The 23,909-nt window shown below is 47.7% G+C and overlaps 1 protein-coding gene across 1 annotated transcript; it reads right to left on the reverse strand.

Moving 5' to 3' along the window:
- Positions 1–2,464: 2,464 nt before the first annotated feature.
- Positions 2,465–23,893, reverse strand: CCT7 (chaperonin containing TCP1 subunit 7). The gene is made up of 12 exons (XM_084626552.1): positions 23,763–23,893; positions 19,935–20,088; positions 17,266–17,372; positions 16,003–16,128; positions 14,071–14,123; positions 12,885–13,056; positions 10,646–10,810; positions 8,661–8,849; positions 7,532–7,629; positions 6,273–6,405; positions 4,713–4,919; positions 2,465–3,097 (listed from the first exon to the last, which is right to left on the reverse strand). The coding sequence occupies exons 1-12, from the start codon at positions 23,766–23,768 to the stop codon at positions 2,873–2,875; spliced, it is 1,635 nt and encodes a 544-aa protein (XP_084482678.1). The 5' UTR covers positions 23,769–23,893; the 3' UTR covers positions 2,465–2,872.
- Positions 23,894–23,909: the final 16 nt, after the last annotated feature.

Consider the following 23,909-nt stretch of genomic DNA (forward strand, 5'->3'; position numbering starts at 1 on the left):
TCCATATTTCCTTGTGCGCCCCTGTCAAGTGAAAGTTCTTAGGGGCGGGAACCACTTCCGTGTTCTGTTTGTACAGTGCCTTGCACACTGGGGCCCCAGCGGATGACTAGGGCTCTTGGGTCACAACATAATGGTGAGCAGAAAAGCGGGAGTAGGTAGGTCTGGGCTTGTGAGGTTGGCTCGGAGACTTCTTGTTCCTTCTGCTTCCTGCTGATGAAGCCAAAGTACATAGGGAAGGGCCAGTGCTTGTGACACCCAGTGACAAAGGTGTGACCACGGTTTCATGGACATGGTCTTTGTCACTCCTTTTCAATGGCTAAAGAGGCGCAGCAGGATTTATCTCAACAAGACATGGTAGGCCCTGGTCAATACGTGTGCATGGACAATGGGGCAGACAGTCAGAGCAGCCAAGAGATGGACACATCTTCCCTGGAAGTTATAAATAACTATTTCTATGTAAATGATAAAGACGCCAGTGTAAGGCCTGAGGCACCTTCACACCCCATCAGTGTGACAACATAATCCCAGTAGCGTTTAAATCATCACGCAGAGTGGAGCTCTGCCAGAATGACACCTACAAAAACTCATTCCTTCATGGCTCCAGGAAGCAGACCCCAGGCCTGTCCTAAGTCCCTGTGGAACAGGTGTCTTCCGCTGTGCACCCAGGTCACCAAGTTCAGGCTGTTTCGGAGCTGGGGGAGGAGGGGGAGTTCAAGAGTCAGACCCCTCATAGAGAACACCCTGCCAGCTGCTGCCTGATAACGAGGGAGAGCGAACTCCAGCAGCTCTGCTGGCCTCAGCTGTAGTACAGCCAGGGGAGAGGTGATTCCCTCAGGTAGGCCGCTCCCAGCCATAGAGGGCTTTATAGGGAATAGCCAGCACCTTAAACAACTTGGCAACCAAAGGGGAAACCAGTCCAGGCTCCAGAGCAGTGTGTATGATACTCCCAGCAAGATGCCCTGCTCAATAAGCAGCTGTGTTCTGCACCAGCTTTCCTCTACAAATGGCTTTAAGATGTAGCCACACGTAGAGGTCATTGCAGTAGCCTAATCTGGAGCTAACAAAGGATAACAGCAGTAGAAGTCAGCAGGCCCAAGGAACGGATATTAATGGAAGACGTGAAGTGCTTTGAAAATCCAGACCAGGATGAATGTTGCTATCTTTAGATGTGTAAAGCCCCCTATCCCTGTAGTATGACCACCTCACAATCTTTAACAGATTTATCCTCATAACACCCCTTGTGAGGTGGGACAGTGCTGCTATGCCCATTGTACAGATGGGCAGCTGAGGCCCAGAGACTGTGACTTGCCCACGGTGTGCCAGAGTCTGTGGCAGAGCAGGGAATCAAACCCAGGTCTCTTAGGTCAGGGCCCTAAACCACCAGTCCATCCTTCCTCTCTGCATGTCTTCTAAACTTGTAACTCACTTAACACTTTTCTAGCAGGAAATCAATGTAAGTTAATTAGCGTTGCCAGGCCTTTCCTCACTCTTCAAACTCGTTTTGCAACGTCAAAACTATGATTTTCCCCATTCTTGGACACTGCTGGCTTGTGACTGGTTAACACGTTCCTGGTAAGATGAAGGTTACACCCAGGAAGCATTTGCTTTTCTGTTTGTAATAATTAGCATTTCCTTTGGTCCTTCCAAGCAAGGATTTCACAGTGCTGAAGCTGGGATGGGCATGCTACGTGTTTGCAGATAGCCTGCAATAAGTAATAATGTGATTTGTGGTGCAACCAAGTCTAAACTTGCCTGTTGAAATGAGAGCTCAATGGATTGATACCAGATCAATACAATTCTTTCAGCTCTCTTCCCACAGCTGTTCATCCCAGCCCCCACCATCATACGACCTCAGCAGTAGCCGCTAAACAGCAAACCCCCCCACCACCACATCATCAGTTTGGCAAGTCATCCAGGTTTGCCAGGCACACGAAGGAAAGCCTTTAGCCTACATAGAAGGGCCACGCTTATAATATACCATGATCTAGTACATAACTGCCATAGTCCCCAGCCTCTCCAACCCCATTACTCATTGATGGAGACCCAAGTACCCACAATTCTGATGCAGCAGAGATGGGAGGGAAGGCGCCATCTGCGCTTTACAGCTTTCCAATGGCAATCAGACAGGCTTCCAGGACAGCATCAGCTGTGCTGCAATAACATGTATCCTAAATGGGGTTTCATTAAACAGAGGATTTCATGGGTTACTAAACTCAGGCAAATAAACATCATTAAGCAGTCTGGGAGTGCTCTGAGAGACAAACAAACAGGGAGATTTGCCTTCTGAGGCAAAGAAAAAGCATCTGAGCAGGTCTGCCCCAGATCCTGCCAACTAAAGCACATAGCTGACAGCGTTTCACAGAAACAGAGGCTGTTTTAAGAATCCTACAACCACCCTGGGTGTTTCCACATCAAAGCAGATTCTAATCAGAGAAAAACAAGAGAATCCACAACTAGCCCCAAGTTGCTTGTAACTATTTATTTGTGTTTGTGGCTCAGGTCAAAACTCCAATAGAAAAACCAATAAATACAATCACGAACTGCCACATGCATGGTCTGCCCTATGTCAACACTGCAAGGAGTTCCATACAGCGCGGCTTCCAACTGGAAGGACAACAAGAGAGCCCAGAGTGGGACCTGTGCTGTCTAGAAGACATGGGGACCAGGGTTCCACAAGAGGCTGCTGCTATTGACTCAGATTTGGTTTCTCTCAGTGGGCTGTAAACCCATCAAGTAGCCAGGTGGTAAATGGTTTGCAAATTGGGAGAAGCTAGGCATCAATTCCTTTTTTAAAGTGGGATATTTTAGGAGATAGTAGCCACCAGTGTCGTCCCTGTGCCCCACGTCATACCACATTGACAAAGACACGTTCTCAGTGGTTGTGTGGCCTGCCCCTTCCCCTTCCCCGCCCACCAGGAGGGGCATCTACTGTAGAACGGGGATTCTTGATGGTTTCATCTACAGACACAATAAGGCAAGCAGCCTCAGACGCGGCCGTCAGCGCGTTGATGCGCACAATGGCCGGCTCCCACACGTAGGCTTCAAAATTATCGGCGATATCTTCGTTGTTCACGTCCACGCCATACCAGGTACCTCCCTGAGGAAGACAACAGGAGGAAACATCAGTTACGCAGCAAAACAGGAGGATGCAGACAAGAGGACAGGGAGAAGGAAGATGGCTCCTATGTGCTAACATAGAATCACAGAATATCAGGGTTGGAAGGGACCTCAGGAGGTCATCTAGTCCAACCCCCTGCTCAAAAGCAGGACCAATCCCCAATTAAATCATCCCAGCCAGGGCTTTGTCAAGCCTGACCTTAAAAACTTCTAAGGAAGGAGATTCCACCACCTCCCTAGGCAACGCATTCCAGTGTTTCACCACCCTCCTAGTGAAAAAGTTTTTCCTAATATCCAACCTAAACCTCCCCCACTGCAACTTGAGACCATTACTCCTTGTCCTGTCCTCTTCTACCACTGAGAACAGTCTAGAACCATCCTCTCTGGAACCACCTCTCAGGAAGTTGAAAGCAGCTACCAAATCCCCCCTCATTCTTCTCTTCTGCAGACTAAACAATCCCAGTTCCCTCAGCCTCTCCTCATAACTCATGTGTTCCAGACCCCTAATCATTTTTGTTGCCCTTCGCTGGACATACAGCAGGGGACAGCAATTCTTCTCCTCATTAACCTCACTTGCAATCAGAAAGAGTCTTGCTTGAGGAAAGTATTAGCTCTTAGCACTTTCCATCTGCCAACTGCATTACAAACCATTAACTATGCCTCACACTGTTCTCTGGCATTCACACCACTTAATGTACAGAGAAGCTAACAGAGAGAGATCAAAGTGCCCCTCACACCCAAACCAGATCTCAGGAATTGCCAGCTCCTAGCCCTGGGCTCAGATTGCATCTTTCCTAACCAAAAGATGCAATCACTTATCTTGCATACAGCATTTTACAAACTCTCCCTTGCTATCAACCTCATGGCTAACAGTACTTAGATGCAGTCAGCTCTGGGGTGGGACATGGCAAAGATCACAAATACTGCCCAACCATTTGCTAAGAAGCGAAGACCAATACTGGAGTCAAGTGAAATTTCCAGGGGCACTTAAGGAGGCAACATATAATTGTCTGAACTGGAATCCGGCCAGGTTTGCATTTCATTGGAAAAGCACGATCAACCTTTATAATCCATCACTTTAAGGTTTAAAAGCGAAGACTCCTCCTGACAAGTGATGCCTTTTCAAAAGCAAATCAAATCCCAGTAGCAGCTCTAAAAAAGTCACCCCACAGCTGCAATCAAAAGGAAAATAGGTTTCAGAGTAGCAGCCGTGTTAATCTGTATTCGCAAAAAGAAAAGGAGGACTTGTGGCACCTTAGAGACTAACCAATTTATTTGAGCACAAGCTTTCGTGAGCTACAGCTCACTTCATCGGATGCATCATATGAAGGGAGCTGTAGCTCACAAAAGCTTATGCTCAAATAAATTGGTTAGTCTCTAAGGTGCCACAAGCCCTCCTTTTCTAAAAGGAGAATAGTTTCTCTTTATGAGCAGCAGCAGATTCCTCATCACATGTGAAAACCATTCACAGTACTTAATCAAAGAGGCAGCAACTGAAACAGTCACAGTTGTATCATTGCTCTGTTCTGCATGCTTCAGAAATTCAGTGTTATCGGTTCTCCCGGGAACATGTTCGTTCAACGGGGCGAGCCCACCTGTGCATGTTTGGCTCTCAGTTTGTTCAGAATGTTGGTGGCATCAAACCCGGCATTGTCACAGAGCTGGCGTGGAATGATCTCAAGGGCTTTAGCATAAGCTCCTATGAGCAACTGTTGTTTGCCTGGAATGGTCCTGGAGTAGTCCCGGAGGTATTTCGAAAGTTCCATTTCTATAGCACCACCGCCAGCAACAACGGAGTCGTTCTGAAACAGAGCAAGAGTAAAACGTTCCATGACCTTTCTCCAAACACAACGATTACACTGAAACTAGTTAGAGGAGAAAGCCCAGGACACGAAATTAACCTGTTACAGATCTGTCTGATGGCATCTCTGGATCTGGAGTATCCACATCATGCAAGCCACCACCACCGTCAGGACAACCTGCCTGCTTTGCAGGTACTTTCTGCAGAGGGCCAGTGGCTCCTCCAGGCTTGGGAGGAGATGCTCTGGAAGGGGAGCTTACCCTGCCACAGACATACGTGGGTGCCTTTTCTCCAGCTCCACATTCTCTCAGGCCAGACACAGACCTGACTAGTAGTGAATTAAGTTACTTTCACTTCCATCAAGTGGTCAAAAAGATGGCACAAGCCTGATGTGCCATTTTCGCGAAGCAATTGCTTTGCTGCCAAGTGCCGCTACCAGCTATTTCTCCTGCATTTCCTTTGGTAAATCACAGATTGAGGAGTCTTTGCTAGAAGAAAATGGTCCAAAATCCTAAACTGCTTCCTCTTATGTCCCCCAAAGCACCCGTGCTCTGAGAATCCCTTACCTCAATGTATGCTAACACACCTGTACACGTGACGTACTATCCAGAGATGCCTACAAGCTATCAAAGATGACAAGCACATGGGGGGGGCGGGGGGATAACACATGTAGACATAGATAAATATCACTGTCCCGGTGCCCCTAGCCCTGACTCATATCAGTTAGCTAGCTGCTTGGAGAGTCACCAGAATGCGTTTCAAGGAGAGGGCCGATAGCTTACGTGGAGTGCGAGGCAGAGTGAGAGTGAAAAAAGCCTCGAAAGAAGATGAGAGAGAAGCAGGCATGTGTGTCGGGGTACTCTGCTAAGGCACCATCCAAACCAAATGGAAGAGCCATTCTGCACCCCCGGAGATTCCTGATCACCCATCGGACTGGGGTTAGCACATACACGCCCCATTTGGTCAGGGGGCAGTTCTAGCCTCCAGGGCTGTGCTAGAGGAGAATGCCAGACAGCGTTCAAGGGTGGCTGGCTTCAAGGGGCCTGTGTTACTTTGGACACTGTCCCTTCAACACTGGCCAGCTTTCTGTTCACTGCACTATGGGAGTGGAGACCCACCGTATTGCTTCTCCTGAGAGGCAGGATCCTCCTGCCCCCAAACAAACACGTTCCCGCTTTCCTTGCCCCACACACTTTCCCAAAACATCCCTCCATCCAAGGTGCTGCATGGGATTTACCTCCTTGCTAAGGAAGGTAAGTTTCGAGTCCTAGACAGACCGTGATAGCCTTTTAAACAAGAACCCTGGCCTATGGCAAACGTAAACAGCTGGGCAACGTCTCCAGCTCCTCCATACCTTGATTGCTCTTCTGACTATCATGATGGCATCATGTAGGGACCTCTCAGTCTCTTCCATAAACTGCTCTGCACCTCCTCGCAGTAGAAGCGTGCACGTCTTTGCCTTTGGGCAGCCTGTGAAGAAGTTGTACCTGCCGAGAGCAGAGCATGTCAAGGGTTAGCACTGCCAGGATAACCAGCACCTGGGGCTCATCTACACAAACACGTGGTTTGCACCAAGCTGGGGTGTAAGTCTACCCAGCGCTAGCCTGCCATGCACAGACTGGCTGCAGAACCCGCTGTCACTTGCTGACAGTTCTGTAATGCGTTCTTACACAGCGTGCGTGGAAATGGGAGCGATCAAAACACACCAGGGAACTGTTAACGCCCAGCCAAACGACGTGCAGCAGGCTAGCACATGGCAGACTTACCCCCCAACTTGCTGCGAACTAAGTGTTCATCGAGACAAGTCCTCAGACAGCTTCAAAAGGTGCTTCGTGGGTGACCTGGCAAGAGAGATATTCCTTTCCAAAGCCAAACACATCTGCAGCCCTTCTAACTTATACTGTGACCCTGTTGAGCCTCTAGAGACACAGGGGAGGGCCAGATTAGTCTATGAATGGGATGCAAGTTCTTCTGCAAATACCCAGGTATTTGCCCCTGCCTGAGTCTGTGCTGAAGCAGTTAACTGGGGAGAAACAAACAGCAAGAGGGGTTAGGATGTTGGGATTGGTCCCCAAGAGGATCTCTCCCTTGAGATGGGCCACAGGATGGAAAAGCTGAAAATCCACTGAGGTATGGTATTAAGCTTAATTTGTGCTAGCTGATGTACAATGTGGCTGTGGGGTATTAACACAGATGCCCCACTCAACCCGAGAAGGGGCTGCATTGCAGGTGACGGATGAAGGGATGCTTCCACGATTTAGTTGGGGATTCGTCCCGCTTTGAGCAGGGGGCTGGGCTAGATGACCTCCTGAGGTCCCTTCCAACCCTGATATTCTATGATTCTAGGATATACTGTTTGTATATTGCTGCAGGATCCTTTGTACATACAAAGTCACTATGTACATACAAGACACTATATTAAGTCCACCGGACCTCAAGAGGTGTGACGAGGTGCGATACGCTTGGCCAGACATCAAGCCAAAACATGGAAAGATACTCAGACACGCTGAGATTTCACCAGGTTAGCATTTTACTGGTCAGAAATGTTACTCTTACAGCAGTAATATTCCAACACAAATTAAAATGCCACAGTTCAAGCTACAGTATATTTACCTCTCCCCTCCAATCTGGGCCTCCTCGAAGAGTGCACACTGTCCCAGAACATCATCTGTGAGGGCATTAACACTAGTCTGAATAGACCCACCACAGGCCTGCAACGTACAGAAGAGACAAGGTGGCTTTAGTGTAACAGCAGAGGGACAAGCCCGGACAGCAGGTTACTGTTGTGCAATGGCATCATAGTCACAGAGCCTTGTAACTGGTTGGAATGACTGTGACCTCTAACTCCCAGACACAGAGCAGCCTTGGCTGTAGCCACCCCCAGGAGAAGGCTTAAGAAGCGACCAGCAAGAGAGACCAGAAATGCCAGGGGCAGCACATGAAGGGTTCGGAAAACCTGACTGTTACACCAGTGTAACCGTATCAGTTAACCCCCCTCCTCACAAACGACAGACTTCTACTGATACAGACACTGGGTGCAGAGCAGGCCGAAGCAGTAGACAGAACACATTATGCTTACAGAGATCCTTCTGGCAGAGGAGCTCATGTTTTGCAGACACCAGTCAAGTGACATAGGTTAAATATCCCACCTATTTCCAGATGGATAAACTGAGGTACAAGTAAAAAAAAAAGTGTAAGAAGGGCACTGAACTCCCAATCTCCCACTGGGACGTGGACACCGAACTCTCTCCGGCTCCTCTGAAAATCCCAGCCTGAGTGACTTGCTCAAAGCCATCAAATTACTGTAGTAAAGTCAGCAAAAAGAACGCAGGAGTCCTACTCCAACCACTACAGCACAATCCCCCGTACAGCAGAGCTTTCAATATGCTCCTCCATGCGTTAGCAAAGCATCAAATGGTTTAAAAGATCTTTTAAAATCTTCACTCGTAACGTCCCTTTCCTCATGCCATCTGCGTTGTTACATTTGCCCTACTTGCCACCCCCCTAACGCCAGCCCCGCACTTGCAACCTCTCAAAACGTGTCCCGTGACCCCTCTGGGGGCTGCAACCCCAGGTTGAGAAACAATGATCTAAATGAGTTGAGTACCCTCTGGGGGTACTCGTGTACGCCGGGCTAAGAACCACCGGCTTACAGTTCAGTACAGGGCAGGGAGGGAGTGAAAAAAGCCTTGAAGGATTAATAGCAAATCTAAACCCCTTATTACAAAGAGATGGAAGTTACCATCATAGTCCTTTTGAGATCTTCTTCCGGAACTCGACCAGCACAAAACAGATCTCTGTCTGCGAAGTACTGAGTAGCTACATCACCAATCGGAAGCTTGGACAAGACGACTTTGGCTCCCGACTTGTGGATTTTGTCTAACTTGTCATACAAGATGCTCCACTCTGCATCCACAATGGCCTGGTAATCCTAGCGGAAAAGAATCAGAGATGAGCTTGCAATGCAGTTTCATTACAAAGAATTGCAAATGTCATCACAAGTTACCTGCACAGGGAGATCCCTTGTGAGACAAAAGGCAGCGATAATGCTGCTTTATGCAGCCTTGGAAAGATGTTCACTTTACACACTTCCAGGCAATTTTAGGTCACTCATTTTATAAGGAGACACAGAGAAAGTTACAAAGCTCAAAGCAGCATGACTAACAGATAAAGGGATTGGAGGAACTAACAGGAAGACAGTGACAGCTCAGTGTATCCTGATAACAGGTGATTAATGGGGAGGAGAAAGGAAGGGTTGTGCAAATATCTGAGTGTTATTTATAGGAAGGAGAGGAGACGGTCTAATGCAGTTAGCGCAAGGAACTAACATAGCACACACTGCAACAGAGAAGGATGCAGATAGCAACGGGTATCGATCTTGTGTTTTCCATAGTGCTCAGATTTTACAAACCAGACACAAAAGAGTCATTCCAGCCATCAATAAAATGCAGCCACTGCTGGGTGGCAAGGATTTAAACCAGGAACAGCAACACTATAGAACCATTCAGGACAGACCGTAAAGGAAGCCATGTTTGCTGGGATGGCCTGGAGAATTTATGGGGAACAGAGTAACTACCCAGACTGTAACATGGCCAAGAAACCAAGATTACCCCTCTGTTCCCACATAAACAGCAAGGGGATCTCGGGTGACCACAACTGCTGTGGGAACCAAAAATTAGCAACTCAACCCTCAATTAAATTCTCAGCCCTAACAGTCTCCCCGTAGTTTTGCCTTGAGCTTCCTCCCACGTGATGTTCCTGTGTTTATCAGAAGCTGCACATGCCCAGTGGCTAAAAGCTTCACCTTGTTTTAATGCACTATGTGACACTCTAGTGATTTCCACACATGTATGAAAATCAGCACTTAGGACACTGCTCAGTTCCAGTTTATCCAAAGGGCCGGTCACTGGAATAAATGCAGCAGGAGCCAGAGGCCAGATGCAGAGTTTGCCAAACTGTGGGTCACAACCCTGCCCCATGACCAGGGGGCGTCACAAGATGTACATGCTGCACATGGGGCAGCTGTGTGCCCTGGCTACCACTGGCTCGCTGTACTGCGTGCGCTGGGCAGGGACAGCGCTGGATCAGCAGCACAGTCGCTCTGCAGCACACACAGGACAGTACAGCGAGGTGGCATCGACTAGCAGAATGGGGCTCACAGCTGCTGCTGCGCCAATCCCATATGCACAGTGGGAGGGAGTCGAGCCAAGCCCAAGGGAGTTAGGTTGTTTTCTGACCTGACCTTGCACAGGCTGTTGTCAGGTCCCATTGGGTTTGGGTCACAGGGCTCTATCTCAGACCTCTGGGGGGGGTCACATTAACAGAGATGAGTCCAAGGGCGCGTCAGGGGTGGCACAAACAAGTTTGGGAATTACTAGGCTACAGAAAAACATAGTGGTACTGTCCTTTCCATATTGGCCAGGGACAACTCAGCCGCGGGATGGTAGACTTCCCTTCGGACCTGGAATACTGGGTTTCAGTTGGAACAGCCTGCCCAGGTCCTTAAATAAGGCCAATGATGCATATCAATCTGAGCTGGTAAGACAAGGGTACATAATGCAGCGATAGTTACGTGTGGAAGGGCAACAACCCAACCCCATCCAGGAGGGAACAGCAACTCTCCTGCACCATAAGGTTTAGAAGAGGCTCGGAAATAGTCAGAGAAGCCTCATTCTGCATTGGAAGTGCACATTAGTTTTGGTCCTGATCTTTCCTTTCAGCTCTTACCTTCACGTTGTTGACTCTCACTTCAGCATTGTCTTTCTCTGCTTTGAGCTCTAGCTCAACGTTCAGCAGAGCGATCTTGGGGGACTCGTACTTTTTCGGCTGCATCTCAAACCCGGCATAAGAGAACGTTTTCTTAAAGGCAACTCCAGCCACTAGCTGGGACTCCTGAAAGAAGGGGGTTGGATGTTGGGGTTAGCGAGATCCTGCAGGACTCCCTGCTTCAGAATCAATGTATAAGGCAAAGTGCCATTTACCCTACGACAGCTGTTTCTTTTGATTAACCCACCCTCACAGAACACAAGTGGCAAACATTTATCTCCTCTGCCCAGGAAACCAACCTCTCCCATCAGATCCTTCCCAGCACAAAAGATACCATCGCAAAAGGCACTATACAAAAACTCAGGCTCAACTCTCCAGTCTCTCACTGATGCCTTTCCCATTTGTACCCTTTGAAGATGCCTACCCCCGCTCAACCACCTCCCTAAACTTGATCTTTTCCTGCCTTATTCTAGATTACAGCAATCTCGGGATGGGAGCTGCTAAGCACATGAGACTGGCTTGCCCAACGCTGCCCCCGATAACACTCCATGTTGGAAAAAAGTCAGTGTTACATTCTCTCCCCATCCTACATCTTTCTAACAACCCACTAGTTTCCATGTGGATTTCTCCCCAGCAGGCTTTCCTGCAGGGTCAACTACCCCAGGAAAGTATAGTCTCAAGGTCATTAGAATGGGGCTTCTGCATCAGGCCTTCAGAAAATGCCAGTTTCTTTTCACAGCACTCCCTGGTCTCCTGCCCTCTGGGAGGAGTCAGGGCACAGCTCCAGCCCTTGAGTTACAACAACCTCCTGCCTCACCCCAAACTCAGCAACCATGCTGGCAGCTCCAATCCTGAGCATCAAGAACCCAGATGCAGCACATCCATTGTGACCAGGAGGAGCTGCCAAAGCCACAAAACCCTTCCCTAGGGTACATGAGCATGACCCTCAAGGTGACCCAAAACCTTCACTAGGCCTGGAGCAGAGTTACCTCAAGAGTTCAACCAATACCCTGGAAAGCAGGATGCTGCAATATCCTCAGGCTCACAGACCTACCCTGCCAAACTCCTCAAAGTGGCAACTGGGGGGAAAAAACTATCCTCAAACCTGTACAAAATCAAATTCAAGGGCAAACAGCATCTGACAAAACTAGCTTCCATTCTCTGTAGCTCCTGCCAGGAACAGCTGAAATGATTTTCCTTAGAAAGTAAGGAAATAGGATGGTCTCTCCCATCTCAAGTCAGCTGGAGGGAGTTTTCTGTGACTCTCTGAAATGCTTGCAGACCCTCAGTTATGACTGGGTGCATGCAGAACCAATTCTGATTGACTACATTACCTGTCTGGGTGAGATAATGCAGTAGTGATCACCTCTTTTCTCCATGGAAATGCTTGTGTGAAGTATTTACAGGCAGAAACCACCACAGAATAACAATTCACTCACTAGAGACTAGGACAGGCTCCAGTTTTCAGTGGAGATATGCCAACTAACCCACCATCTACATGGGATTAAGATATAAGAGACTGAGATAGCACCAACCACCTTTTACCCCAGGAACGGTTTTCTACGTGGTATGTACGTTTAACACTATGTACCACAGGTGGTCAGACACTATGGTGATGGGCACCACATAAGAACCTAGGCAAACAAATGGAAATGGACAACCCTTCGCAGCTCATACAGTCTATTCCCCCTGGCCAATTCAGGATAAGTCTCCTTGTGGTATGTAAACAAGGATGTTAGTTACTTCTAGAACCAAAGAAATGTAAGAACTACCACCTGAATAAGGGCTGAAGACCTGACTTCTCTACTGCCTTGTGGAGTCCTTCATCCCCGCATGAAGCAGGTGTAGTGAAAGCCAGAAACACAGAAGTCACCACTACAATCAGTAATAGCATTGCAGACCCGCTTTGTACAAAGGGCAGTGCTGTGGAGGATCTGGCTGGTCCGTTGTGCACAGAAACACAACCCTACCCACTCCTGCCTGTTTGCAAACTAAAGTGGGGAATTACAGACAGAAGGCAAAACAAGGAACCACTGACCAGCGTGGGGGATGCTTTGGGCATGAAAACCCTGGCACCGAGCAGGAGCAAATGATTAGGGCTCTATGGGTATGTGCACAGGCCAGCCGTGGGGTTTTCTTTGCTGTGTAGACATACCCTAAGAACTCCTCTGAGCTAACAGGAGACTCAGAAAGAACTTACTTCCAGGGCACCTCCCTGCACCTTCTTTATTCCAATCATTTTGAGCTGCAACAACTCATCAAGCATCATGACGGCATCTACCACCATCCGGGAGAAGAAGTCCTTCTGCTGTGAGATCAGCTTGGAGTTGAGGGCTGTGGCTGCACACTTCTCCAGCAGCCTTCTTTGCTCGCTGCAAGAGAAAAGAAAAGTCACATTTTGCACATGTCTTAGTGCCCTTTGCCAGATCGCAAAGCATTTTATATGCATTTCTTAAGCCTCACTCCCACCTCCAGCCCAAATGAGGAAGTATTAGCCCCCTTTTGCAGAGAGGGAAACCGAGGCACACAGTGTTTGAGGCCCAAGTTTTCAGAAAGGGCCTCTCTAATTTACAGAGCTCCGCCTCAGACACCATGGGTCCAGATGTCAGAAGTGCTCAGAACCCACAACTCCAACCAAAGTCCACGGAAGCCACAAGCGTTCAGCTGTTCTGAAACACAGACCCCAAGGATCTCAAATGGGGCACCCAAACTAGAGGCCATTTTGAAACCTTTGGCTTACACTACTTGTTAGAAGTTGTAAGAGGGCAGGGACCTGAGCTCACTCCTATGTTTACTAACGGTTACCAGAACTACTGTATTTTGCATCCACTGATGGATGTGCAAGGGCTTCCCCCACAGTTAGTAGGAATAATAAAAACCATTCAGTGTGCAACATTCCCTCCTCATTAGAGCAGCTCAGTTCATTAGGGCCAAAAGCTGCCCACAGGGGTACATAAGGCAAGGGACATAGTAAGTGGCCTGATTTTCAGAGACATGCTGAGCATCTAAGATGCTTGCTGATTTCAGTGGGAGCTACAGGTGGTTCAGTTCCCAGTGTGAAAAATCAGGCCATTTATTTAGGCGCCTAGCATTATGCACCCAAGCTGGCAAACAATGGCCTAGATACTCTTCTGGAGTAACAGCCTTGGAGAGATAGCACTGCATCTTCTTAGTCAGACCTACAGATTCCAAATTCAGAGAAAAATCTAGCTGTGGCTGCAGCTGCTCATCCCAGATCTGAATCTGGCCTGGAATCTTCAACCTAGGACCACATAAAGTGCAGCAAAAAACAACTTTAAAATGCCTCTGAACCAACAAGGCACTTCCTGGGGCAGATCTACCATCTAGTCACAATATAGGCTTCTCAAACTCAAATAGGAACTTACTCTTTATCGTCCTTCTTCACTGTCACCGAAATCTCTTTGATCTTATTTACAGCCTGTCAAAACAAAAGCCAGTAGCTGGAATTAGTGGCTCACATTTAAGAATGTGATCAGCCCTCCAGCATATTCTTGTATTTGTATTTCAACCTTCATTGCTTCTTTTGATGTAGTTGAAATTTTAAGTACACAAGAACGGCCACAGTGGGAAAGATCAACGGTCATCTAGCCCAGTATCCCACCCCTGTCAGTGGCCAGAGCCAGAAGCTTCAGAGGGATTGAACACAACAGGGTAATTCTGAGTGATCCATGCTGTCATCCAGTCCCAGCTTGTGGCAGTTGGAGATTTAAGAGACACCCAGAGCATGGGGTTGTGTCCCTGACCTTCTTGGCTAATAGCCATTGATGGACCTATCCAAGTATTTCACCTATTCTACTGCTTCCAGTCCAGTAATCAAGAACCATCTCCTTAAACATCGCTGCTCTGCAAGAAACCCAGGATCTATAATAAACTAGGAGGAGTGGTAGATACGCTGGAGGGTAGGGATAGAATACAGAGGGACCTAGATAAATTAGAGGATTGGGCCAAAATAAATCTGATGAGGTTCAACAAGGACAAGTGCAGAGTCCTGCACTTAGGACGGAAGAATCCCATGCACCGCTACAGACTAGGGAGCAGTTCTGCAGAAAAGGACCTAGGGGTGACAGTGGACGAAAAGCTGGATATGAGTCAGCAGTGTGCCCTTGTTGCCAAGAAGGCCAATGGCGTTTTGGGATGTATAAGTAGGGGCACTGCCAGCAGATCAAGGATGTGATTGTTCCCCTCCATTCGACATTGGTGAGGCCTCATCTGGAGTACTGTGTCCAGTTTTGGGCCCCACACTATAAGAAGGAGGCGGAAAAATTGGAAAATGTCCAGCGGAGGGCAACAAAAATGATTAGGGGACTGGAACACATGAGTTATGAGGAGAGGTTGAGGGAACTAGGATTGTTTAGTCTGCGGAAGAGAAGAATGAGGGGGGGATTTGACAGCTGCTTTCAACTACCTGAAAGGGGGTTCCAAAGAGGATGGATCTAGACTGTTCTCAGTGGTAGCAGGTGACAGAACAAGGAGTAATGGTCTCACGTTGCAGTGGGGGAGGTTTAGGTTGGATATTAGGAAAAACTTTCTCACTAGGAGGGTGTGAAGCACTGGAATGGGTTACCTAGGGAGGTAGTGGAATCTCCTTCCTTTGAAGTTTTTACAGTCAGGCTTCACAAAGCCCTGGCTGGGATGATTTAGTTGGGGATTGGTCCTGCTTTGAGCAGGGGGCTGGGCTAGATGACCTCCTGAGGTCCCTTCCAACCCTGATATTCTATGATTCTACAAATATCACTGGAACTGCTCTACTGCTGTCAGCACAAGCAATGATAGGAAACCAGATCTAGACGCAGATGAAATATGCTGAAGCCATGTGTGTAACTCAAGCACACTTTTAAGTGCAAGCAAAATTCCTATGGACGCAGAGGATGGGGTAGTAAACTATTTTCACTTCCTTTTTAAAATGACTACGTTCCCTGATGCTCCCTCCAAAACACTGTTCTAACAATGTTGGGACAGGACCCTGAAGTGAGCCTTTGGGCATTTTAAGCCAGATCTTCCACATTCGGTCAGGCTAAGAAAGAAGCCATTATAAAGTTACTAGTAGTAACAACTGAGATGAGATTTAAAGTCATAAAGGATTAATGGCTGCTGTTGTGTTTTAAAGAAGCCAGCTGATATTTTGCAGTGGGTTGGAAGGGATTGTTACTGCTCATGATACTCTCCCCCGCCCCCAATCCATTTTAGAGATGGTTTTTGCGTTCTTCTGGTAAAGAATCACTGTCCAAGATGTTCTAGACAACTATACAATTTTGTGGTAACAGACGGACTCCCCACAAGCCTATGCATTTCCCTACCAGCTCGGTTGCAGTGCGGAAGGCTCGGATGATGATCTGAGGATGCACACCTTCCTCCACGTAGGGCTTCACTTGTTTCAGGAATTCTGCAGCCAGCATAGTCACAGAGGTCGTGCCATCGCCAACCTGCAGCACCACAAGGAAGTTTGTTCATATCACCATCACATCCTAAAGGTTCTACATTAGCACAAGTTCATCAAACCCATAAAGTACAGTTTCAGAAAGACATCCCACCCTTAAGCATGAGGTGTACATACTTTGAATGCAAACATGGACATTTGACTTAGACACTTATGCTGCCAGTGCCTTCCAGAGACCTGAGCAACACACACGGCCCCACTTGGTATCCCAGCATTTCATAGTACAGTAACTCCCCACTTAACGTCCTCTCGCTTAACGTTGTTTTGAACTTATGTCCCTGCTCAATTACAGAACATGCTCCATTTAAAGTTGTGCAATGCTTCGCCATAACGTCGTTTGGCTGCCTGCTTTGCCCACAGTTGGCAGCCCCCCTATGTTCCCCCCACAGCGCCTCCCGCCCGCCAACAGACCCTGCGGATCAGCGCCTTCCTGCCCGCGGCAATCAGCTGGCTTGTGGCATTCAGGAGGGAGGGGGGAGGAGCAAGGACTCGGCGTGCAGGCTCCCCCTCCCTCCTCAACGCCGCAAACCAGCTGATTGCCGCGGGCAGGAGGCAGGGGAGGCTGCGCACCATGTCCTCGCTCCTCCCCCCTCCCTTCTTAACGCCACAAGGCAGCTGATTGCCACGGGCAGGAGGCAGGCATGAGGACACAGGGTGTGGAGTAAAGAGGGAGGACGGGGGGAAGAAGAGGCGGGTTAAGGATTGGGGCTTGGGTGGAGGGGTGGAGTGAGCGAGCCGAGGGTTGAGCCCCCCGCCCCTGGTGCCTGCAGAATAGGGGAAGCTGCCGCCGTGCACTGTACTTCTCCTAGCCTACAGCACCTTCAGACTCCTTGCCTGCTTCATTGTCTCCAGTGCCAGTGGGCTGTGCCTGTGTGGGGTAAGGGGGGGCACCTCCCAACTATAGTGCTGCACTGTACTGTATGGCAAAAAAAAAATTTCCCTGGAACCTAACCCCCGCATTTACATTCACTCTTATGGGGAAAATTGGATTTGCTTAACTTCATTTCACTTAAAATCGGATTTTTCAGGAACATAACTACAATGTTAAGTGAGGAGTTACTGTATGCTTCCTCTTTGTCCTCATGTGTTTATGCTTCAGAAGCACAGTTGTTCACATTCATACCTCTGCATCCTGAGATTTGGCAATGTCCACTAACGTCTTAGCAGCAGGGTGGACGACATCAAGAAGTTTCAGGATTGTGGCGCCATCATTTGAGATAGTTGCTTTGCCTATGGTTTTAGAAGAAGAGTTAAGTCCAAAGTTCCTGACTGAAGACACTTGCCTACCTGCTCCAAAGATAGATGTAAGCTCCAGCATTTGATGGAGTTATTTAGAACTCAAGACCAGTTAGATTAATATTTTGATTAGTTTAACACACCAGGAAACCTCACTACACCTCTCTCTATTTTCCTTTTCAGGAAAAATTGGGCTCCTGGCTTTTGCTAAGGTAGAAAGGTTTCCATAAATTCTCTAAATGCGTGATTCCTGCACCATGAGCTTTGCCATTGATTTCAATGAGCAGAGAATCAAGCCCTAAATCCTCATTAAAGACAACTTTTCTTCAGACAAATGACTGTCCCTCAAAAGCATATGGAACATGATCACTGCTGTATTTCCACACATTCCCACAAGTTCAAAGTGACTGACTACTGACTACAAATCAGCTGAAAAGGACAGGAAATAGTTCAAGCTGAGAAAAAAGTAAAACAGTAAACAGTATAAATGGTGAAAAGCAAAATGGGTTTGAAAGATGGCCAGTCTTAATCTTAATGTAGCTAAGCATTTTTTAAAAAACATGAATTTTGATGTAAGAGTGCCTCTAACAACCCTGCTTGATAACATCACCTCACTCTCCTTCCCATTCTGGTTTTACAAATGGAGCATGCTAGGTGCCACAGAGGGTTAACAATAACTTTTCATATAAGGAAACTGTTAAGTGTTGAAGGCTGGAATGTCATTGCCTCAGTAACGCTCTTCAGGCTGCCCAGTGCTTCTGTTCTTGGAGCTCCAATGTTGTCACTGCTAACAGCAGATTCTGCAGTCTGCTCATTCAACAGACCTTGATGTTACTCAAAGAAAGACCACAGACTTGGTTCAATGGAGAAGGTGCTCGGCCAAGTTTATTATCAACGAAGCACAGTAGCTCCCTGGATCTATGTCTCAGGTACACAAACACATGCATGCTCGTTACAATGGACTCAGCCAGTCAGCAGTGGGACTTTCTGCGGCCCTCTCGGTTGGGCAAAGTGTTAAGGTGAGGTACCCCAACATTTATAGACCAAGACAAACAACTGGGATAAACAAGTTGTGTACCACTGTACATATTTTATAACGTCTATTTTTTACCTGGTATTTTGAACAAAACATTATTATTATTTTGTCAAGCCATCTTATCTTGTACTAGATTGGGATATAGCTGTACTAGCTGGAATATATTTCCGTAAATATCCAGTGCCTAGTACAGTAGCAGCAACTTTGCCAAATTAATGTACTAGACAGTGAACTTATAAGCACCTGCTTTGATACATGGCCTGACTCTGGTTCATGGCCTCTGGTTCAGGCCTCAGATTTGGCATCAGGCTCTCTCTCTACCACAGACACCTGGGCTTAGTTGTGAAACAAGAGAAAATAAGTTCAGCAATGTCAGTTCACTCCCTGCTCAGGCACAGCACTTCCACAAAGAGCCAAACAACTCAGCGCTGCAGGCCATCTCTGGCTTAAGACAGGTTCATAACTAGAGAGGCAAGTATCTCCAACAGCCAGTGATGGGGCACTAGATGGGGAGGGCTCTGAGTTACTAAAGAGAATTCTTTCCCAGGTGTCTGGCTCGTGGGTCTTGCCCACATACTAGGGGTCTAACTGCTCGCCATATTTGGGGCTGGGAAGGCATTTCCCCCTGGGATTAGACTGGCAGACAGCCTGGAGGTTTTATGCCTTCCTCTGCAGCATGGGGCAAGGGTCATTTGCAGGTTTAAACTAGTGTAAATGGTGGATTCTCTGTGGTTTGAAGTCTTTAAATCATGATTTAAGGACTTGAGTAACTCAGCCAGAGGTTATGGGTCTATTACAGGAGTGGTTGGGTGAGATTCAGTGGCCTGCGATGTGCAGGATGATCATGACGGTCCCTTCTGACTTTAAAGTCTATGAGGCAAAGAAGTTTGTAGACCAGGTTTGAGGTACACTGGTAGAACTGGAGAGACAAAAACTTTCACAACACTTGGGCCACACTATGACAGGATCTAACCAGTACTATGGCACCTCCCTGTCATGACCACCTAGGTTTGGGGTATTTTTTAGAAAGAAAGAAAAAAAAGCTACCTTAACTCAGTCTCCTGGATAAACAATACATCCCTTTAAAGCTATTGGTATTTCTGTCACTAAAATATCTTGAACTAGCTGAGGCTGGAGTAAAGGTTTTAAGTTTGAATGTGATCACAAGAAATCAGATGTGTGCACTAGAAGGAGGGTCTCCGTTAGAACTGAAAGCTATTGTGTAATTGAGAGTCGGAATGAGAATGGGGGTGAGGTAAGCGTGCTGAGGTCTATGAACGCTGGGTTAACCGGTGGTTGATGACTTGGGGGCGGGGGGGGACGGAACACGACAGGGGAACAGGACTATCAACCTTAGCTCTAAATTAGCTAATCTTTAGTTTGGGCTTCCCCCCCCAACTTGAACACAGAAGTACCATATAATATGTATCGTGCAGGGACGTTATTTGTTAGTCAGTCAAAAGCCACTGCCTTACATGTGGTAACCTGAAGTGTTAAGAGTCATGATACTTTAGACTTACCTCTGTCATCAACAATAAGTTTGTCCATGCCCCGGGGGCCAAGGGTGGTGCGAACTGCTTCTGCGATTACCTGGCAAGCACTGATGTTACTTAGAAGCTGAGGAATCCCTTGGGAGGTATCTGTGCCTTCCTTCAACAAGATAACTGGTGTGGGCTGAAAAGACAACATACGTTAGCCAATGCCTTGCTCAGATTTTAATAGGCCAACTAGTCCCCCTAAAAATAACTGTGCATATCAAAATTTTCTAGCTCAGCTAATTAATATTATTGAATAAGTTCCCTCATGGGAACAATTTAGGAAATCAGTTCACTGTATTACAGTGTCACTGCTTGCAATTCCATATCTAAGGCTGAAACCAAAGTCTACCCCCCGCCTTAGGCTCTATAAATCTGAAGATTGGATGTCTTAGAACTAAGGATTTCCCTATTTTTCAGCTGTTTGGGGGTTTTCTTCTGAATTTAATCTTGACCTTGAATTACTTGAGTTTCTAATGAATGTAGTTCACTACTCTTGTAAGCGGTTTTTGGTTGTTTAACCTTTACATTACTAAGCTGGATTCAACCTTAATTTAGATTTGTCTGAAAAATACAACTAACATGAAGGATAACCAAGACCCGAGGTCAAGATCCATTTTCTTCTAGAATACAATCACAATTCAACAAAAGCAAGCAAATGAGCAGATCCTGTTAACATTAAATCTGGTTACCTGTCGGCTGCTACTCTGAAAGCAGTCATGGATATGTTCTGCAACCCCCGTCAGAGGCTGAATTCCTGGCCCTTCCCCCTTCAACAGCATGAAGCACAATGAAATGAATACCCTCCAGCTTCAACTCTGCACTAGATACGCAGTACCCATACTACTGCAACAGCCGGCAACAGTACCGAAATGCTAGGCAGGCAGCGTGGATGGGGCAAAGGCATTCCTACCACTTTGTCATGTAAACTTGTTGAGAGATTTTTCATGATGCCACGGTATGAACACCCGAGCCCTGTCCACTCTTGCATTGGTGCTGCCACCAGCACAGCTGTATCCGTTGCTGGTGGTAACCGATATGCAGATAATGAGGCCTGATCGACACAAGAAAATTAGGGCACAACATCATCACTCAGGGATGTGAAAAATCTACACCAGAGGGGCTTAGTTAAGCTAACTAAGTCCCTGTGTGGAGAGCTCTAGGTCAACAGAATTCTTCCATGGGCCTAGCTACCAGCTCTGGATTACCTATGCCAACGGGAGAATCCCTAACGTTGGCATAGGTAACATCAACACTGAAGCGCTGCAGCTGTGTTGCAGACAAGCCCTGAATTCTGTAGTGTAGACAAGGCCTGAGAGGGAACATTTTGGGTCCCTCACACTTGGCTGACAGGGAAAACGGCTGGACAGTGTCAAAACTACAGATAAGATAACTGAAAGCAACAACAAAATTAGGCAAGTTCATGGAGGATAGGTCCATAAATAGCTATTAGTCAAGATGGTCAGGGATGCAACTCCATGCTCTAGGTTCCTAACCCTGCAACCCCCAGAAAACTGGGAATGGACAGAAGCTGGATGACTCAAAATTGCCCTGTTCTGTTGATTCTCTCTAAAGCATCTGGCACTGGCAACTGCCAGGGAAAAGACACTGAGCTAGATGGACCATTGATCTGAACCAGTGTGGCCATTCTTATGCTCTTAAGAGAATGACTGGGGGACTCTAAAAGGCCATGGTAACATCCAGCCAATGGATCTTCACTGTGCTCTAGGATGGTTGCAGTGGGGGAGGTTTAGATTGGATATTAGGAAAAACTTTTTCACTAAGAGGGTGGTGAAACACTGGAATGCGTTACCTAGGGAGGTGGTAGAATCTCCCTCCTTAGAGGTTTTTAAGGTCAGGCTTGACAAAGCCCTGGCTGGGATGATTTAACTGGGAATTGGTCCTGCTTTGAGCAGGGGGTTGGACTAGATGACCTTCTGGGGTCCCTTCCAACCCTGATATTCTATGATTCTATGGTCCCATACCACACACCCTGCTAGCCAGCAACCAGTTTTCATCTCTCACTACCTTTGAAAAATCAGAACAAGATGGTATCGCTTAAAGAGGAAGCTAGTCCAACACCTAACCAAACATGATGATTATCCTTACACCATGATGGTAATGTGAGAGATTGAGCCATTAGCAATAAATCATTTTACGGAAAGACCACTATGATTCAAAACAATTACAAAGTTGCGTTTTGAGATCTGTGGGACAAGGGGGACAGAGGTGGGGCATGAAAATTAAATATATGCCCTCAATTCAAGTTTGAAGAATATGTTGTGAAATAGAAACAAGGATCTTCTACCTCTGTCAGAATAACCCTAAACGGAAGTTTACAAAGGAAATCCAATTATTCTGCCTTTGAAAAAAATCAAGTTATATGCAGTGTAATAATACCGCGTGCAGATGTGGTCGCCCCATCTCAAAAAATCTATACTGGAATTGGAAAAGGTTCAGAAAAGGGCAACAGAAATTATTAGGGGTATGGAACAGCTTCCCTCTGAGGAGAGATTAAGAAGACTGGGACTTTTCAGCTTGGAAAAGAGACGAATAAGGGGGGGATACGATAGAGGTCTATAAAATCATGACTGGTGTGGAGAAAGTAAATAAGGAAGTGTTATTTACTCCTTCTCAGAACACAAGAACTAGGAATTACCAAATTAAATTAATAGGCAGCAGGTTTAAAACAAACAAAAGGAAGTATTTCTTCACACAATGCACAGTCAACCTGTGGAACTCCTTGCCAGAAGATGTTGTGAAGGCCAAGACTATAACAGCATTCAAAAAAGAACTAGATAAATTCATCGAGGATAGGTCCATCAATGGCTATTAGCCAGGATGGGCACGGATAGTGTCCCCAGCCTCTGTTTGCCAGAAGCTGGGAATGGGCAACAGGGGAAGGACCACTTGATGATTACCTGTTCTCTTCATTCCCTCCGGGGCACCTGGCATTGGCCGCTGTCGGAAGACAGGAGACTGGGCTAGATGGACCTTTGGTCTGACCCAGTACGGCCCTTCTTATGTTCTATATTTTGTAACAGTCTCTGTCTGGACATTCCTAAGGCTGCCTTTAGCGTAGGCAGGGGGAAGTGCCCTCCACAGAAATGACAGGTCTGAGCTTTGCAGAACAGCCCCTTGGTCTGCACAACTTGGGGACAGCAGGTGCCAGAATCAAAATGAGCCACGCCCATCTCCAACGGAACCGTGGGGACCATAATGACTACAGCTCCCAACATGCAACGCTCACCTTGCCCACAGCAGCCAATGTGGGCAATCATGGGCCCCGCGGCTGTAACAGGGAGAGGAAGCCCGAGGACTACAGATGCCAGCATGCAATGGTTTGAGAAGCCACAGGACAGGGTAACAATTGTAATACCCGGAGGCTTCCTGCACCTTCCCTGCCGTTTCGACCTACACACTACAATCCCCAGCATGCAATGCACCAGTTGCTCCCCCAACTCGGGGGCAAGGTCGTGCGCGTTGCCTGATGGGACTGGTAGTCTCGGCGAGACCACTATTCGCCCACCGTAACCAGGCTGTCCCGAAACCCCAAGGCCCCCCGCTCAATGGGCTGCTCCAGGACTAGGCCGCAGCGCCCCTCGCCCTCACTGCCGCCGGGCTGTGCTGAGAGACGGGGCAGCGGCTCCGGATCCCCGCCGCTCCGGCAAAAGCCCGCCATCCCCCACAAATAACGGCGGCTCCCGGCCGGCCAGAGCCCGCCAGCGGCGGGGGGAGCCGCTGTCGGGCCGGGAGGGCCCATCCCCGGGACGGATGGCGGCGGATGGAGCGGGCCGCGCCGATCCCACTCACCATCATTTTGACGGAACGTCTCGTTCGGCTCCTCCGACAGCGGGGGTTGCTGATCCCACAATGCACTGCGTTCGCACAGAAACTTCCCGAGGCTTGGGGAGGAGTTCTAACCGGAAACGGGCGGCTCCTCCCTGCTACAACTCTGTG

This window comes from Lepidochelys olivacea (genome assembly GCF_965140295.1).
Source record: "Lepidochelys olivacea isolate rLepOli2 genome assembly, chromosome: 4".
NCBI classification, from domain to species: Eukaryota; Metazoa; Chordata; order Testudines; family Cheloniidae; genus Lepidochelys; species Lepidochelys olivacea.

What these genes read in the sequence shown, in the direction of transcription:
- CCT7 (XM_084626552.1), bottom strand. An exon ending in GTGAAGAAGGACGATAAAGA is followed by an intron (nt 13,057 to 14,070) that starts GTAAGTTCCTAT and finishes TTTCTCTTGCAG; the next exon opens with CGAGCAAAGAAGGCTGCTGG. An exon ending in TGCAGGGAGGTGCCCTGGAA is followed by an intron (nt 10,811 to 12,884) that starts GTAAGTTCTTTC and finishes CCCTTCTTTCAG; the next exon opens with GAGTCCCAGCTAGTGGCTGG.